Below are 17,582 nucleotides of genomic sequence, written 5' to 3' on the forward strand. Positions count from 1 at the left end.
AATATTTTGGGACAGTGCCCACTGAGGTATTGATTTTAGTGGAGGTGTCCCTAGGATGAGGGGATACCTGGGCAGAGGCTACAAGGGCAATGCAGCAGTCAAAACACATAAATTTGAGTGTGGAGACTTAAAAGTTGTCCTTATGGTAGTACTGACATGCCAGACTATGGATAATGTTTTCCTCCACAAACAATAGTTCAGCTGAAAGAAAAAAAAGAAAAGTAAGACCAGGCTATTACACTTCAGTATTGAAAGAATTGCCTCGATATTACTCACTGTTGCCTGGAGAGCAAGAGGCATAATGCATCTGACCTGCATGAATGTTGAAAGATAAAATAAAAATTACTGATGGAAGATTTTGCAGAATGCAATTTAAGATGCTGACTGCAGCTCATCTACGAGGTAGATGGGGTAGATAAAGTATAGACGTAAATCGTTTTCTTAAGACCCACCGTACACTTAGGGACTGACTTTACTTGGCACAACACAGTGCACAACAAAGAACAAAACAGAAGAGAGCCAAAAAGGTTGGACGTGGTGCTTAGGGACAGGATTTAGTGGGTAATATTGGTGGTAGGAGGATGGTTGGACCAGCTGACCTTGGAGGTCTTTTCCAACCTTAATGATTCTATGACTATTGTCGTATAGCTTTTTATTTTACAACTTTATCAGCATTACACACACCTAGCACTGTATTGCATACCTGTGGTCTGCTGTGAGGCCTATAGCTTGTTAAATCCTGAAGATCTGGAGGTACAATGCTATCTTTGTAACAGAAACCCTAATCTGAATGTGAGATTTAACATAAGACAGTCTGAAGGCGGCAATTTTTAATGGTTCATGTAGGTTTAAGAGCGAGGTCTTTAAGGCAAATGAACAATTTTCGTCTCCTCGAGGTATACAAATGAGGGCACTATCAGTGTAAACTTTCACTGCTGTACAATCGAACATTTACAGATAATTGTACCAGATTTTGAAGGTTGCTGAGGAGTTTGTGTAAATAGCATGTTTAAAGGGACTATGTGTAAATAAAAATGTGAATTTACATAGCTACCATCTTGAAAAGTTTCTGAAAAGGACTCTTCTAAATGAAAGTGTATGGGATAAGAGGCGATCCCAAGCCCACTAGCAGGAAAGTTTGGGAGAGACTCTTGAACGCCCCGGCGAACACCCACAGAAAACAGCTGTGCAGCGACATTTAGGAAGGGGACAGCGCTAAATGACAGGGGACCTGCTGTATAGCCAGCTGGACGTGGCCAGAGCCTCTCCTGCGTGCCTTTTACCCCGAGCAATGCTAGAGCCGGCCGGGCAGGGCCCCTGCCGCCACAGCCCTGCTCAGGCCGGGCGAGCAGCGAGCCCCCAGCCCCTGTAGGAGCAGGCAGCCGCGCTGCCCCTTTTTCCTTCTCATTTGCGGACGCGGTATAGGTTCTGCCGTTCGTTAAACGACGAAGTTAGAGGAGAAAGTTCAGATTTTGGCTGGCCCGGACGGTGCTGGCTCCCAACCAGAGGACAGGGAGGCGGCAGGCGAAAACCACCGCCGGGCGCAGGACGCGCTGGGGCGGCAAGCCCCGGGCAGGCAGCTCAGGGACGTGCCCTCCCTCCGCCAAACGAACCCCCCCCCCCCCGCCACCGCCGCCACAGCGCCAGCCCTCACCCCCCGGCCCTCGCCGCCCGCCCCTGCGGCCGAGGAGCCGCCCCGGCTCCGCCCCGCGGCCGCCGCCTTGAAGGGGCCGGGGGCAGGCGGCGGCGGGCGGCTCGCTGTGCGCCGGGGCCGCCTCCCCCGGCTCGGGGCCCGGGCAGCCGCGGCCATGTCGCTGCCGCCGCTCGCCCTGCTCCTGCTGGGGGCCGGCGGGCTGCGGGCGGCCGAGCCGGGCGGCGGTGGCGGCGGCAGCAGCGGTAGCAGCAGTAGCAGCAGCGCCATGGAGGAGCTCGCCACCGAGCAGGAGGCGGAGGAGAGCCACCGGCAGGACAGCGTGAGCCTGCTCACCTTCATCCTGCTCCTCACCCTCACCATCCTCACCATCTGGCTCTTCAAGCACCGCCGCGTCCGCTTCCTCCACGAGACCGGCCTGGCCATGATCTACGGTGAGCCGGGGGTGGGCTGCGCGCTGCGCGCACCGCCCGTCCTCCCTGCGCGGCCGCGCGACCTGTCATCGCCCCCGGCACCGGCCTGCCGCTGCCGGGGGGCCCGCACGGCTCCCTCCCGCAGAGCCCCGCTGTTAGCGAGCCGGCTCGCCGGGGGGTATTTTTAGCTGGGCCGCGCGGGTCATCGCCGTGGTTGTCTGGCAGAGCGCGAGCCGAGCGTCCCCGCCGCGCTGCGTAAAACGGGCTGCGGTGCAACTTTGGTGCTCCCGGTTTTGCTAGCTGCCTGCCAGCACAATGCTCTTCTGTCGCGGGCAGCTGGAGCTTACTGGTTACCAACTCACTGCAGCGAAACCAGGTAGCCTGGAAAGCTCCCACAGCTCGTCTTAAACCCGCTCGGCTCAATGAGCACTGCACCCGGGTGCCTTTGTCCGCACCAGCCCCCAGTGAGCGCCAGGAAAGTGAAAACAAGTACCTGCACAGAGCATGTGTGCTCGCCCGCTTTCTGTGGCGCTGATGATTCAGATAAGCCGGGCTCTGTGCTGTTTCCATTAATGACTGGTGCAGAGAGCTGCAGGTGAGCCGGTGCTGGGGTGTAGCGCTCTGCTGCGAACTTATGCAATTGGGTTTCGTGCGCGGTTTGCTACAGGGGACGTAACAGTCCCGAGGAGAAGCAGTCATCCATTTAGAAACTGATTTGTCCGCCTGTGGTTGGTTCCTGCCGTGGTGCCGGGGGCCCTTCTTCTCGTTCGTTAGTTAACGTTCCCGCCGAACAGTGCGAAACACCTGCCCGATATTGGTTGGGATGCCACGGATGAGAAATTCAGCACGCCGGGGGGCGAGCAGGGAATGGTTTCCTCCCTGATGAGTACTACTGCTCTCAAGATGTACGTGATCGCTTGCAAAGCAGTGGAATTTTCCTCTGCTGAAGCATCTCTTAAACCACCCCAATTTGCTCTTAGTCACTGATATCTTTGCTGCATTGCTGTGTATTTCACATATGCTTGTTGCTGAAAACTGGCAAATTAAAGATCGGGCATATAAGTAAATTATGCACGAGGATAATAATCCTTAACACTTGTATAGTGCCCGGGAGGTGGTAGATTAACTGTACGAATGCTGATTGGAAGTGACAGAGTAAGGTTGTATTGAGGACGTTATTTAAATATCACCCTGGTGTTGTCACCTTCAGAAACTGTTTTAAGACCATTACAGTGATCCGGATGTTTGACTGTATGGTAGAAATTCTGCGTACATGGGCGTGCTAATGTATGCAATACAAATAATAGGGCATCAAGGGCGTTTGCATTTTGATGAGCTGTGATGGCAACAAGAAAATTGTTCACCCACAGAACTTCTGCCTCTCATTAAACTCAAATTAGTTTACGATAGCTTCCAGTTGCTGATCCATGAAATGGGTGCTAGATTCCTAATTTGATGTACAAATGCTGAAATTATGTGTTAGAAAAGGTACTATGTTATGGCCCTTTCTGCACCATAGGCAACACTGCCAAAATAATGATTGGCTTGAACTGCAGCATGTTCTTGGCACTCCCTCATTTGAATCTTTTTGTTTTCCAAGATGGTGAATATCTTGGGGAAACATCCCAATGAACCCCTCTGGTATCCCAAAACACACACTTTCCTATCTCCCAAGCAAAATGACTCTTGCCATGTCACAGCAAATGTCTGAGGAAACATATTCAGCAAGTGCAGTTTTGTTTTATGCTGTTAGCCTTCGATGCCTGTGAAGCTCTGCTGAGGCCTGGCTTCATTTAAACGTTTTGTAGACTTCCTTTAGAGCAAAGAAAAAAAAACACATAGTAACTGTCATAGTAACTGTCTGCTGCACTTCTGATAACCCAGCTTTATTCTTCAAATGGGAGTTTTTCCCTCTTCTTTCTTTTTGGTATTTAACGGACAGTGGTTAAGCTGAGAAACATTTATGCTTTGCTGATAACTTGGGATCTGAGAAATGCACACATCTCAAACTGTATGTGTGTTTAAAACACATTTGATGTTTGACTTACACACAAAATTGTGTGGCAATATTTCGACCGAAGAGTTTGTAGTCCTAAAACCAGAAGCATCTGGCATGAAACAGTTCTGATTATGATAACAGGTGTCTAGGTGCTCTCGAAGATGTATTGATTAGTATGGTATTGATGTAGGTAACTTTAACAGCGTCTTAAGCTGAAGTCAACAGCTCCTGTACCATTTGCATTCCATTTCTTTAACAGTGGCTTTTAGTGGTGAGTAAATGGCTTTCATGTACAGGAGAAAAGTAGGCTGGCAGTTAAATGCCGATTACTTCTTATCGTGGAGACAATGACCTGGAAAAACTGGTCTTGTTGCACCTAAAAGCCCTCTGAAATGGTTGGTTTCAGTGATTGAATCTTGGGGTGATTGCAGTAGATGAAAACCAGTCAGCATGATGTGTCTGAGCTAGTTAGAACTGGAGGTCCTGATGGTTGCTTGCTTTTTTCTTTCTTTAGGAAGAGGGGATGGAGCTTTTCTTATTTCTGGTCTAGCCGCACAGTAGCATGCCATCCGACCTCTTTCCTCGAGCACAGCAGGAATCAGGTGGCATGACAGTGGCCTGAGATGGTGGGCGGTGAGAGAAGAAGCTGCCTGCAGCCAGACCTTTAACCAGCATTTCTCACTTATCTTTTCTCAGAACCCAGCTACAAGCACATCCTGTTCTACTTTCGTGATGTTTTGGCTGCTGATCTGATCGCATTTCTGACACAGAAAGTATGTGCTTTATCCAGCTAAAAGGACCTGTGGCCCAAATACTGCTGGTGCTGCTAAAGCCCAGAAGAAATGCAAACTTTAAGTAGCACCTTTTTCTGTTGAGTAGGAGGCATCTGTCGTGCTGGTCGGTTTCAGTGTGGTAGCCTAACAATTACCCAGTCCTCAGCAGAACAAAGGCTCCTGCCCTGTCCAGATTTGCAGAGCATTGTGTAACTTCACCATGTGAGCTGCTTTGGTTCAGAAGTCATTGCAATCACAAAGGGGTCTTGCCGTGTTTCTTATTTCCTGCGCTGTCACCATCTTTTCAGAGACCGTTGCTGCTTTCCTGTCTCTTATTCTGATGTGCTAAATGACCTCCTCTAGAAGTGTCTGTTAAGATGTAAAATAACCTAAAATTTACACAAATGCTTAATGACTTACCGTGCTGCTTTCTTGTGTGGTGTACAGCTTAAAGTCTTAGAAATTAGATCAAGAAATACGAAAGTCACAGAGCCCAGGTGCACGTGCTAGCTCTGACAGCTGTGTACGTGAAAGGGCAAGGGATCTTTTTCAGACGTCTTAAAATACTTTGCACCTAGAACTGCAGGTTCAGGTGCAGTGCTGACTTTGGTTCTGCACCACGGCACTGCACGGCGACTATGCCCAGGTCGTTCCAGAAGAGGCACTTGGCTTGCGAATGCAATTGAAGCCTGGTCTTCAAACTTTAACAGGGAGTGCTGCTCTTCTGCAGCTGCTCCACCAATAGTATTACTACTGCGAGTCATTATGGAGCAATTAGAGGGAGGAGGATATGGGGGAAAAAAAGGCAGATAGAGAGCAATGAAGGAAATTAAGCGCATGCCAACTTGTGGTGGTGGCCATGACGCTCGCATTGTGCCTCTTGAGTCCTGAGGGCACAGTGCCCGGAGTTGTGACCTTCCTGAAAGGGCTCGGTGGCACAGGGCTGCCCTGTGGGGCAGCAGCCTTGGCTCCTCCTGGAAGCTCTCCAGGGCATTAGGGAGATGCAGGATGCCAGAGGAGAGCTCAGGGAAGAGCCTGCTGACAGGAGGTGGCTCCTTTGCTTTCTGCTCCTGAACGCACGTGTCGTGGTGCGTGGACGTGTTCCAGCAGATGCAGCACTGTCGCTGCCATCAGGGGACTTGCCTGTCCCCTTCCTGGAGTGACAACTGGGGCAGCCGGCCACCTGCACAGCAGCACAGGTCCCAGATGTAGCCGGGGCCTCCCTGACTGCAGAGCGGGTCCGGAGCCACCTGTGGGCCGCACCTCGTGGTGCTGCAGGCTGGCTGCCTGCCCTGGCTTTCACCGCTGCTGCTTTTGTTGTGTGCCGCTCTCTGTTATCAGCCGTGTTGCTCCCAAAGGTCGCATGCTGCCCGAACAATTCCATCAAAGTCTGGCCTCCTGTGACGTAGGGAGCACGCCTAGGTAGCGAGATCATTTGTTAGACGCTTTTATTCAAAGCTGCACTCCCTGCAGGTAAAAAATAAAAGCCAAACTGGACTCGAGTACTAAGAAAAACAATATATGAAGAGTCACGGGAAACTTCTGTTACTCTTTGTAAATCAGAAATGAGAGGCGAGGTAAATGTTCAGGATAAAAAATAACCACGTTTGTTCTGAAATACTCAGTTTTAGACTAGGTTCTTGTATCTGCAGAGTAAATACAGAAAGTCTGTCCTTGTCTCATCTCGCTGCAGTGTTATCTGTTACAATTCTAGGCTGGAGACATGCAAGAGAGGACCTAATGCATCTCCATGGCCGTCAAAATAATGGCAGTGTTGATGTTTAATAAACCACTTCTATGTGAGCATTTTAGTATTAGATTTAGGAGCATAACTCCAAGCACTCAATTTCAAGAGCATTATCCTTTCTTTGGCAGCCTGCATGTTCTTTTTAAATCACTGAGTTGCAAACTTTCAAAATGAGTCTTGCTCCATCCTTTGGGTGCTCTGGACACTTCAGCTGTACTGCAAGTCTTGTTTCTAAGCTTACTTTGTGGGCTCGGACTACATAGTTTTAAAAATCTTTATCTTGTGAGAGATTTCAGAAGTGCTGTATCTCTGCCATTAACCTACCTCTATTTCAACTCTGCTTTTCAGGTGGGATAACTGGGTGGCCTAAATATTTCTGAAGTGTCCCTGGGATACAGTTCAGTTATAGTCCTCAGGACAGTCGGTTTTGGGGGTTTTGTTTTCTTAAGTGTTCTCAATAGCAATTAATATAAATTAGTTCATTTTTGTTAATGTTAGCTTCTCGATGTTCTGTCAAATCGGTGTCAAAATACCCTTCTGAGCACTGGTATGAGAGGAGAGGAGAGAAATGACAACCCCAGATTTATGAGGAGAGAAATGACAACCCCGGATTTCCTGTCTGAGCAGCCCTTTGGTAACGTAACTGGCTTTTAAAGCTAGTGCTGCTCTACAACATCACACTGTCGTTGTAGGAGGGAAAGTGTCCCTTTGCATATACTTTAAGTCTCATCTGAATTAGAAAGTTGCTGTAAACAAGTGCTAGTAATGCTGCAGAGCTCACACACGTGCTTGTCTTGTGCTCGTGTGTGTCTGTACAGTGAATGGTCTTCTTGGTAAGAGCGTGCTGAACTGAGGGCAGGTAACGCTATGTCTAGCACACAGCTTTGTTATTAGACAGTGATAGTCTCTACAGCATGTTACAGGTTACCTAGCCTGAGATTTTCATTAATCCATTTCAGAAGATTTTTTGTAACCGTTTCCAATTTCTTTGCCACCTTGCAATAGAAATGACTCTCAACAAGTCCTCCAAGGAATCTCCCTAAAACAACACAAGGGCTGAGTTCCCATGTAGAATCAAAGCGCCTGCAGCTATTCCAGTAGCCTCAGCCCTTATTGCAGATAAGACTGAAAAGGGGATGATGAGGGAGTGTATAAAAGCTGTCAAGTCCTACAGGGATACCCCAGAATGCTTCTTGGGTGCTGATGGTATCCACCTCAGTGCTGTTCTGCTTAGGAGTTGGACTCCATGTTTTTGGGAGAAGGTGGATGGGACAGAACAGGTCTGCATTTTCAGCTGTCTCCTTTCCCTTCGTTAAGTTGGGTGTTTGCTTTATGGATAATGGAAAGATAATAGGAAGCGTTTCCTAGGCCATGCTATCAAAAATCTGTGTAGCAACCATCACAATCTCATTTCTGGATTTTGCAATACAATATTAGCTTATACCTTATTCAAAATAGGATGAACAATTCTGACATTGTTTTTCCTGATTTTTATTTTTTTTAATATTGTGCTGGATTGAAGTCATTTTGGTCGTGGACTTTATTGCAGTGTCTTTTACACTTCTTTCTCACCTGTAGTGCTAAAGAAAAACCAGAGCATCATAACACTGAAGTCACTGTCATGCAAAGCAATTAGGTGCGCAGCAGGGTGCTTTCAGAAGTGCTTCAGGTTCATTTGTACAGCCAGTCCTGGGCAGCATTTGAGTACTGGAGTGTGACCTACAAAACTCCTTCCTAAGTGACTGTGTGTTGGGCGCACTGACTGAGGTGGGAACTAAAGGCTTCTGCTGCGTGTGCTCCTGGCTCCTGCTGTTGGCACAGCTGGTGCAAGTGGAAACAAGCTGACACCTCGCCTCTGACTGGATAGGGCCTGAGCTCTCACTTCTCAGGGGGGCCTGGCCTTGCCTCCAAGCTGTGATGGATTCCTGCAGCGTACAGAGATGGCTCAGGGAGCAGTGATGGCAAGGCTCAAGCCCCTCTGACAGAAGAGTGTCTTCATTCAGCTCGCCATGTTCCTGATTGTGTCACCACAAACCTTGCATTGCGGGTGCATAGTAAGACTTTTGCCCCCTTCCTTCCTACTGGAAGTTGGCTTTCCCTTCCAAACCTATTCTGTGGAGCAGTTCAAGACAACACCTTAGAGTGTGTGTGAAGCCTTACCCTCCCTTCTGGTAAGGAGATATTTCCACCCCAACCCTACTGTCTGGGCAGCTAAGCATCTTCTTATTTAGATAGAGGTGGTAGTATCCATCGCCTGCAAGAGGTGATTTAGGAACCAGAAATCTGAAGCAGGAACTGCAAGTCAGCCGTCCAAAATAATAACGCAAATAAGTAAGACTCAGAGCTACGGTCTACAACAGGACACTTCCTGCAGGTGTTGCAGTTCCTATCTAGCCCTTTAAAGCTTGCTGCATGCCGTGGATGTGCTTTCCTTGCTGACTGCTGCGAGTCCTGCGCTGAACTGCTGAACCGTTCCTGCGTGTCGAGGAGACAGCCTCGGTATCTCACTCAGGGCTGTTACTTTCACTCTGACAGCCAGGAACAGCAGCTTGCAGACAAGAAAAAAAAAAAGTGTTTTAGAGTGTTCTTATTTGTGATTTAGGATTAATACTTCATCCCCATTTAAGGCTGAATGTAGCCTTTCTCCCCCTGCTTTAGGCTAAGTGGTATCTATATTGAAAGGAATGTGATACAAGCAATTATTTTTTAGAAGGGTATTTATCTTGAACACTTTTACTTGTGCTGTAAAAATACACAGTTGTTCTCAGCAGATCAGATCTCTTCTGTGTCTACCCAAGATGGGTAATTTAGCTCAAAAGTACTGCTTTTTTTTCGCCTATTAAAAAGCACTTCAGCCTGCAATTAACCGAGTGTGAAGGAATAAAAGGGAAATGATTAAAAAAAAAAAAACCACTGCTTTTTATCATGCCCTGAAATCAGACAATTCACTTTAGTTTAGAAGTGCCCAAAGGCCCCTGAAAGCTATGGCTAGGGAGTTGGTTTTTATCAGGGAGAGAGAGTTGGAGGCTCCCCCTCGATCAGCGTGGAGGAGGGTGAACTGTGCTCCTGGCCGAGGGAGGGGTGTGCTTTCTTCCTGGCTTCTGCATTTCACATTCGGTTTCAAAGGCTGGGTTTAAGTTCCAAATTCCTCTTGATACAGCTGTGCATGTGAGCAAGGCATGGAGGAAGACTGATGGATCTGGCCTGGCAGCACCCCGTGGGCCCGACATGGCTGCCCCACACGAGGGGTGCACTGGGAAGCCCTGCTGGAGGCTCCTCTCCTGCCTGCTGTGGCCTGTGCTGCTTCTCGCTGCCTGCTGCTGTCACAGCTCACAGATTTTGTGAAGTGTCCCCTGTTGAAAGAGCTCTGGAGCAAGTGTTTTAATGGCAGCTGGGGACTGCCGAAATACCCGATGAGCTCTGAGCTCGTGTAGGGCCTGTATTGCCGGTTCCTCCTCTGCTACATCGTAAGCCCTTTGGAGGCAGCAGCCTGAACAGCAGAGCTGAGGAGCTAGTGGATACCTTCATGTGCTGGCTTTGTGGTAATGTTTAAGGTGGCATGCTTATTCTGAATGCCAGGTGTCTCCATAGCGGTCTTTCTGCTTTAAAAAAAAACACACAGCAAAAACCACTTAAAAAAAACCTTCTCTTCAGTAGTTTCTTTAGTTGTTCTTCTGCTCTTTCCTTATGAAGGTGGGTGGACTATTCTTAACAAAAAATAAAAATTGTAGAAACAAAAGAGCACAGTGTAAGTGTGTCTCAAAGTGCAATTAACTTGTCTGTGCATAAGATGACAGTCTTCAGTGTGCTGGCAGTGTGTGACTGTGGTATGTGCTCCTGTGAGTCCTGACATCGGTGGCTACCTGTGGTCAAAGTGTCCTGTGCAGCTGGAAGTCCTGCACGTGTGAGATTTGATAAAAGTATTGTGTCCTGCAAGGGTATGGCTAGCTTTTGATTTGTATTCTTTGAATCCACTAAGACGGATATTACCTCTTTTCACGCTAATTTGGAGAGATAATTGTTATTCCCCCCACTTCTTAGCACTTTATAATCAAGTCTTTCAGCTTCAGTAGTGAAAGTAGTGAAAAGAAAGTGTCATATACATCTCAGCTGTTTTACTGCTGCATGATCCCTCCTATTTGTTCTTCCCTTCGTGTCAGTCTTCACTGTGCTTACTGGTTGAGTGCTGGTCTCTCTCCTGGGAATAGTTTCATTCCCCTTATCCATGAGACAACTTGAATGTTCTTCCTTAATTTGCCCTCTTCATGAGCAAACTGATAGGATTCGGCCCCAGCATCCACCCTTTTCTGTGGCTGGAGAACTTGTATGTGCAGCCAAGTCTGCAAAGCAAGTCTTCTGCTGCAGAGCTGAATACTTCCTCCATCCAGAACTCTGCTGACGCTGCAGGTCATGTCCTTGCGTTACCTGAATACCAAGGAAGAACCCCAAAGTAATAAAAATAAATAAATAATAGCTGTTATTGCAGTCTCAGGGCCTGGTTGTTTCTGCAGGTGAATTGCAAACTCTTCTGTACTGTTAAGTATTTTTAAAAGTATATAGATGTTCGGAGAAGTGTTACTTGTAGAGGCTTCATCAGAACATGTTTGAAAATGATCTGGTTGGCTTTGTTTTGTATAACAGCAGTAATCAAAGACCTAGTTAGGTACCTGCTTGTCTGTGTGTGGCTGAGAAACAGGGAATAAATTTTGTGCTATATTTATATTTGCTAGTGGATACTGTATTTGAACTTGTTATTCTTGGCCTGAAATACTAACTTATTCCAGCCGGCTCTTAGCTTTGCTGTTTAAGTGACTCTAAGTAGTCTTTAGAAGTTGGACTTGATGGAGTTTGAACTGGCAAAAGTAAAGAGCTCCTTGGCTGGTCAGGAAGGATATGCCCCACGAGGTGGAAGCAGGCACTTGTGCTGGTTTCGCTTGACTGCCAGAGCACAAAGCCTCGAGGCATGAGTGTGGCACAGCATGGAAGGCACAGCTTTGCTGCATCTATTGGGAATCTTGCAGGGAGCTTATTTGCACTGTGCAGTGGGAGTATTCTGAAGGAGGAGAGTATCTGGCAGATGTGATGGTGTAAGTGAATTAGCCTTAACCCTGGAATAGACTTTCATGTGGGTAACTGAGTATTGCTGCAATGTTTCAGCCTGACCATTACTGTTTTTCATCTCTGCACAGCAGGGTATGTAACTTGGCAAATACTTCATGAAGTTGATTTTTATCTCTAAATACTTTTAACCTTTAAACCCCTCAAACCACATTCATCTATGTTAGAGCAATGTGTTTGTGCTTAGTCCCAGACATATTCTTCAGACTTAAGGAGCTTAAATGGGAAGATTCTGTTTCCATACCAGCTTTAATTTTTCTCTGAAGTTTGGACTTATCGAGTTGTCAGAGCGTTTGCTGCTCCCAAATCTTTCTCCCTCTCTGAGAAGGAGTCTGTTCAGAACACACAAATCGCTTGGTCTTCCAAAAGTCCAGTGGGTGACCATCCTCCTAATGGTTGTTTACAGAGCTTTGTGAACACAAAATTAATCTTTTCCTCAGCACAACATAACTTAAGTTCGTAAGCGGTTTCCTATTGAGAATGCTTGTTAAGCTGCATTAACTAAATATAATTACAGCATACTCAGTTTTTACATGTGTGCACAAAACAGAGGAAAAAATAACTTGGATATCGTGGTGATACCTAGTACTTAATATGTTGATTTCTTACTTGCCTTTCCCATATATTAGCTTCAGAGAACCATAAAAAAGAGTTTATTGCTATTGCTGGCAAATATTTGAGTGTGTTTATTTCAACATTTTCAATTTTAAATCCTAATGGTTCTGGGATCTTTTCCAAAGTGTAAAACGTAGGACAGTTATATTTCTCTGTACTTCAAACACAAATACCTAAGCTGCTTATCTGACATCAGAAGCACCTGATGCAATATGTGTTTTGTCAACCCTAATTAGGGATGGAGAAAATTTTTCATCAGCTGTTGAGTGCGGCCCTATGCTACAGACTGGAAAGTCAAGGCAGGAAGTGCAAATGCAATCTACTCTGTATCTATTAACATGTTCACCCAAGCTTGTTGAAGTTAAGGCCCTGGATCAGGGCCTCAGTTTTTTTCAGTAGTACTTAAACTTACAGCTATGTTCTTTTTATAAAACAAACAAAAAAACACACTGGGGGGGGGGGGGAACCCATCTGGAGTGTTTGGTTTGCCACCCTCGCTGCCCAAAGTCACAGTTTCTCTGCTACCAGACCACAAGCCATTTTTCAGCATTAGGTTCTACCTCTACCACAGCTCCAAGAAAGCACAGGGAGTCACATAATGAATAATGTCCGTATGGATTTTGGTAGTCTCCTGTCTGCCTTCCCCCTCCTTTCCTCATACGAGAGGTGCTGACATGGATACAGACACATGTTGCCCTGCAATGGCTCCTCCAGGTTTGCCTATTGTTTTTGGTCATGTTCAGCTCTCCTGGAAGAAGTACTATCCTCATTCTGTCCTACAGCTTGTTGTGCAAATCACCTTAAACTCTTTCCTCATCTCTTCTCTGTTTCTTACCCAAGGTGCATCCAGTAGCTTAATGCTGGCAACTTGGATTCCTCTTCGTATACTGGGCCTGTTTTTTCAGTCATAACTAAACATTTTTGGTCTTCTTTCTTGAGAACAGGTAACTGGCTCAAGCCCAAAATGGCTGAAATAACTTCTTCCCCCTGCGTCCACCATCTTGTCTGTCGTGCAGGCCTGTTCCCTGAGCATTGCTGAAATGATCTATGCCTGTCTTCACCTGCAAGCTATTTAAGTGTACCGCTTACTATTCTTTACTACCAAGGTTATGTTATGGAATTCTCTTGGAATGGTGAGCGAGGAAATGAACCCAACTTGGCTTAATTCCAAGTGGATTATTACAAATTGGATAAAAATAGGCTTTTAGTAGGTCTGGTCTGCTGAGATCTTCAGGACCCTTAGTTGTAGAATAAAAGGGTAATACTTAAGAACAAGAACGGGCAGATTTTGCAGTGATGGCAAGTGCCAGGATCCAAATTATGCAATATCTGCATCATGTTTTCCAGACACCGAGATCCGTGAACTGGTCACATTCCTGACCCACGTGCGTGTGCCCACATACTACATGCATGCCACAGAGCTGAATTACTTGCTTGCCAGAATAGCCTGTGCTTGGGTAATACTGTGTATCCAAACACAGAAACAGTTTTCTGAGACTTCACTAAATTGGTGACCTTATTTTCTTTGCATTTGATTTAGTGTAGTATGTACATCATTTTAAACATGGAGACAATATTTTCTTTTCTAATGACAACCAGGAAAAAAAATTGACTAAAGAAACACAACTATATTGCTCAGCCCATATATATATTTTTTTTAATCAGCTGTTAACACCACTCCTATTTTCTTCATACTCCTGTCCTGCTTGGCACACCTAGCACACCTGAAGGGGTGGTGTGATAGCAGAGAACAAGGGAATGGCTGGGCCACTTCTACTCATCAGCTTAAATCTACGTGAGCCTAAAGTTAGTATCCATATATTACCCGTAAGATCTGCTCAGATCTCTTTATTTCTGTTTAATTCAATGCAAGATTTCAGTTACCATTGTGATGGGAGAAATTTGGCACACCTTATTAACTTTGTCATATTTTGTGTTCTTTCCCTTAAATTGCTGAGGGGAAAAAAAGATCTTTTGCTCAGAGAATAACTATAGCTGAGCCTAGTGCTCAAAGCAAGCTTTTCGGTACTGCCCAGTCATTGTGCTGGTTTCTGAATGCGTGGGTTTTATACACTCAGTCATAATACCTGCTGGTTTTTTAGTATTACGTTTGTGGTCTAAAACGTGTCTGATTGTGCTCTGGTAATGCTTTCCCAATGCTCTTGCAGTGCAGTCTGTCAGTATTTGGTATGAGCAACCGGTTTTGCTATTAGAACAATCCAGTGGAGTCCAGCAATGACAATACTGTACTCTTCTTCAGAGTTCTGCTGTTGCTTCTGAAATGTTTTCTTCTAGCATAAATAATTGTTATGGCCCAATAAATAAATTGGACTAATTACTCCAATTGCTTCTTTATGATAATTAGCTGTGATCTGGAAACCGATCCTTTATACTAGTAGCCAGGTAACGCCTTCCTTTAAGGAGCAGTTCTCCAACTTGATCTTCTATTTATTGTTGCTTAACCAGTTCATGTTTCATAACAAGTTTTCATGCTTAAGTTGATACAGTCTCATTAAAAGCTTTGCAAAAAAATCCAGTGAATGTGTATTTACTGGTCTACTGTGCAGTCTATTCTTAGAATTTGAGAGGCAATTTTTTTATTCACATTGTTGTAACAAGAGTACTGTAACAGCTGGTATGCCTGCCACAGAGTGAAGGCTCACTAAAGCGGTAAATCTCTTGAGTTCCTTGGCATGAATAGGCATTGCAGCAGTATTTTTTTTCTCTTAAGAGCTACTTTAATGTCACGGCTTCGGAACGCAGCAGTGTCAGGAGCTGATGCGAATTTGCTGGCTGCACAGAAGCAAGAGGATGCTCCGCAGTGCCCTGTAACTTCTGCACACCGGTAACCTCGTTTGATTTTTGTCATTTCTTCTTTCTGTGAGTTATTGATCCCTAGGTACCAAGGTGTGGGGAAAGGCCATCTCTTTGTGTATTTGGGATGGAGGATCCGAAGCAACTTTGTTTATACAGAAGCATATTGTAGCTTTTGAAATATAACATCTGAATGGTCTAGTGCTTCGTAAACCCCCTTTGACTTAATTTCCACAATTTTTCTGTTTTGTTGGAGAACATGTACCTTTTTTGGCTGATCGTTGTGCAGATCAGCAAGTCTTCAGTGGATGCTTTGAAAGCCTGAATTTTCTTTGGATGGATTTTCATTATGGCCCCGTTGCTGTTCTTTGCAATCTAAAGAAGGCCCGCATTCATAAGGGTTGCTGCATCTGTGAAGGATGAAGAGCAAGTAGGAATGATGAACTCCAGTCGGCATGAATGGATGGATTGTCCCGGGCATTTGGTCGTTTGGCAGTATATTGTGATGTATTTGGGCTGGCAAAAAACATTCGCTTTGGGTAGCATACAGGTTTTACTAAAAGCATAAAAGAGTACTCAGAGGGAATGTATTCTGAGACAGCATGTGATGTACCGGCGTGGATCTCAAGTGTGACTTGACTTTGTTTATTTTTCAGGAAATGCTTGCAACTTTAGATATTAAATCTGCCTTTCATTGTTAGCTGTGCTTGTCCTGTCAGACAGGTCTTATCAAAAAGCTACCTGCACTTTGGCGTGGGATGCTGTGTTATGTTATACCAGGAACACTGAAGAAGGGAAATCTTGCCATCTTGGTTATGATCTGAGTTGATTAAGAAGGCTGAAACATCCTCTGCGTTTGCAGGTAGAAATAGCACTGTGACCAAGACTTGCATGGTGTTCGCAGTAAATGAAAGCTTTTACATGGTGTTCTGGTAAGCAGTTGAGTGGTTCTGTCCCCAGTGATACCACTGCCTTCTGAACAGTGTGATGCTGAGGAATACCTGGTCAGTGGGCAGCTGCTACACCACTAGGTGTAGTGACCCTTCCTGCACCCGTAGGTCTGCAGCCCTTCCTGCTGCTCCAGTGCCAGAGAGCTGAGTCACATCCAGTGTTACCAGCTTGCTCTTCCTAAAGCACTCTGGCTTAACTACTGCCAATAATTCAAACAGGTAAAATGTCAGAGGGCTAGTGCAACATCATTTAAAATGAAGAATTAGAATGAAACAGTTCAGCAAAGCATTTTGCAAGGTATGGGTAACTACAGTGCACTGACTGTGCAGGTTGGAGTGGACTTGTCTTCATCACTGGGGCTTCCAGTTCCATCACTACTAGCTGACCTGGGAACTGCACAAACAAAATACAACACTCATGCTGATGGTGGTCTTATTTACTGCGCACAGAGTTAATATTCTGATCTAAACAATGTGGTGATTTTTTTTTTGCTTTGTTTTGTGGGTTTGTTTTCACTGTAGAATCTGGCACTTCAGGTGTTTTGGTTGGGTCAACAAGCAAATCTGGGGCTTTTTCGAGACACCTACAGTTAGATATAGCCCTTCCTCAGTAGTGTGTTGCTAGTGACATGCTTGTCACTAATGGCAAGTCTTGCATAAAGAGTCTTTGAACAGCAAACTAAGAGCTTGAAAACAGTCACTAACTGAGATACGTAGTTGGAGGAAGGAATGTGGGGGGGGGGGGGAAGATTTGCTCCTTTTATGAAGATATAGTGCTGTATACTATATTTAAATGTGTATTTTGAATATTGCTTTCATTCAGACTTTTGGTGGAGTTGCTTTGTATGCAGGTGCCATCTTTAGGACCTTCACCAATAGTGGCCTTGAGTGCACAGTGATGTGCTTTTTTGCAGATCTCTGCTAATGCATGTGTGTTCCCTGACTGGGCGTGAACTCATGACTGCATTTCCTGACTTCAGGGCATCTATCGTTATTGCTGATAGAAGTTACTAATTGAATGTTTGTGTTTCTGTAGACACTAGTTGCTCAGCTGTTACCTGTCAGGCTTAATTTGTGATGTTATATTCATGTCAGATATTCCTTTTTCATGGTACTCTGATAATTATGATAGGTCACAGTGAAGAACTTGCCTGTATAGAAGTACATTCATGCAAACTGACTACCACACTACTTCTGGCACAGAAAATCAATCTATAATGTCCAACGTTGCTATACCCTGGTCACCTGGACTCCTGGGGTATTTCACCAGGCTTTTGGAAACTGCAAAAGCCACAATTGTCACATTCAAAGCATGTTCTGGACCAACCTGTGCTCTGCATGTATCAGTCCTAAGCTAAGGCGACATGTGCCTGCCAGTGTACCTAGCTCATGTGTCAGCTTCTAACTGTGCTAGTCAGGTTGTGTTTCATCTAGGGCTTAGGAAACCGTGCTTCTAGCAGCAGTGAAGATGAATTCCTACATGTGTGAGACAGAGGGTCCCC

At 45.6% G+C, this 17,582-nt stretch overlaps 1 protein-coding gene across 2 annotated transcripts in view; it reads left to right on the forward strand.

Moving 5' to 3' along the window:
- Nucleotides 1-1,716: 1,716 nt before the first annotated feature.
- The window catches only part of SLC9A7 (solute carrier family 9 member A7), a 66,938-nt gene continuing 51,072 nt past the window's right edge, over nucleotides 1,717-17,582 (forward strand). Inside the window, exon 1 of one of the 2 annotated variants that reach the window (XM_080585042.1) lies at nucleotides 1,717-2,085. In XM_080585042.1, the coding sequence (XP_080441168.1) occupies nucleotides 1,809-2,085 (277 nt within the window). In that variant the 5' untranslated portion in view covers nucleotides 1,717-1,808. The remainder of the gene's footprint in view (nucleotides 2,086-17,582) is intronic. The other variant, XM_080585043.1, reaches the window with a different exon arrangement.

Source organism: Anser brachyrhynchus (assembly GCF_964034855.1).
Source record: "Anser brachyrhynchus genome assembly, chromosome: 1".
Lineage (NCBI taxonomy): Eukaryota > Metazoa > Chordata > Aves > Anseriformes > Anatidae > Anser > Anser brachyrhynchus.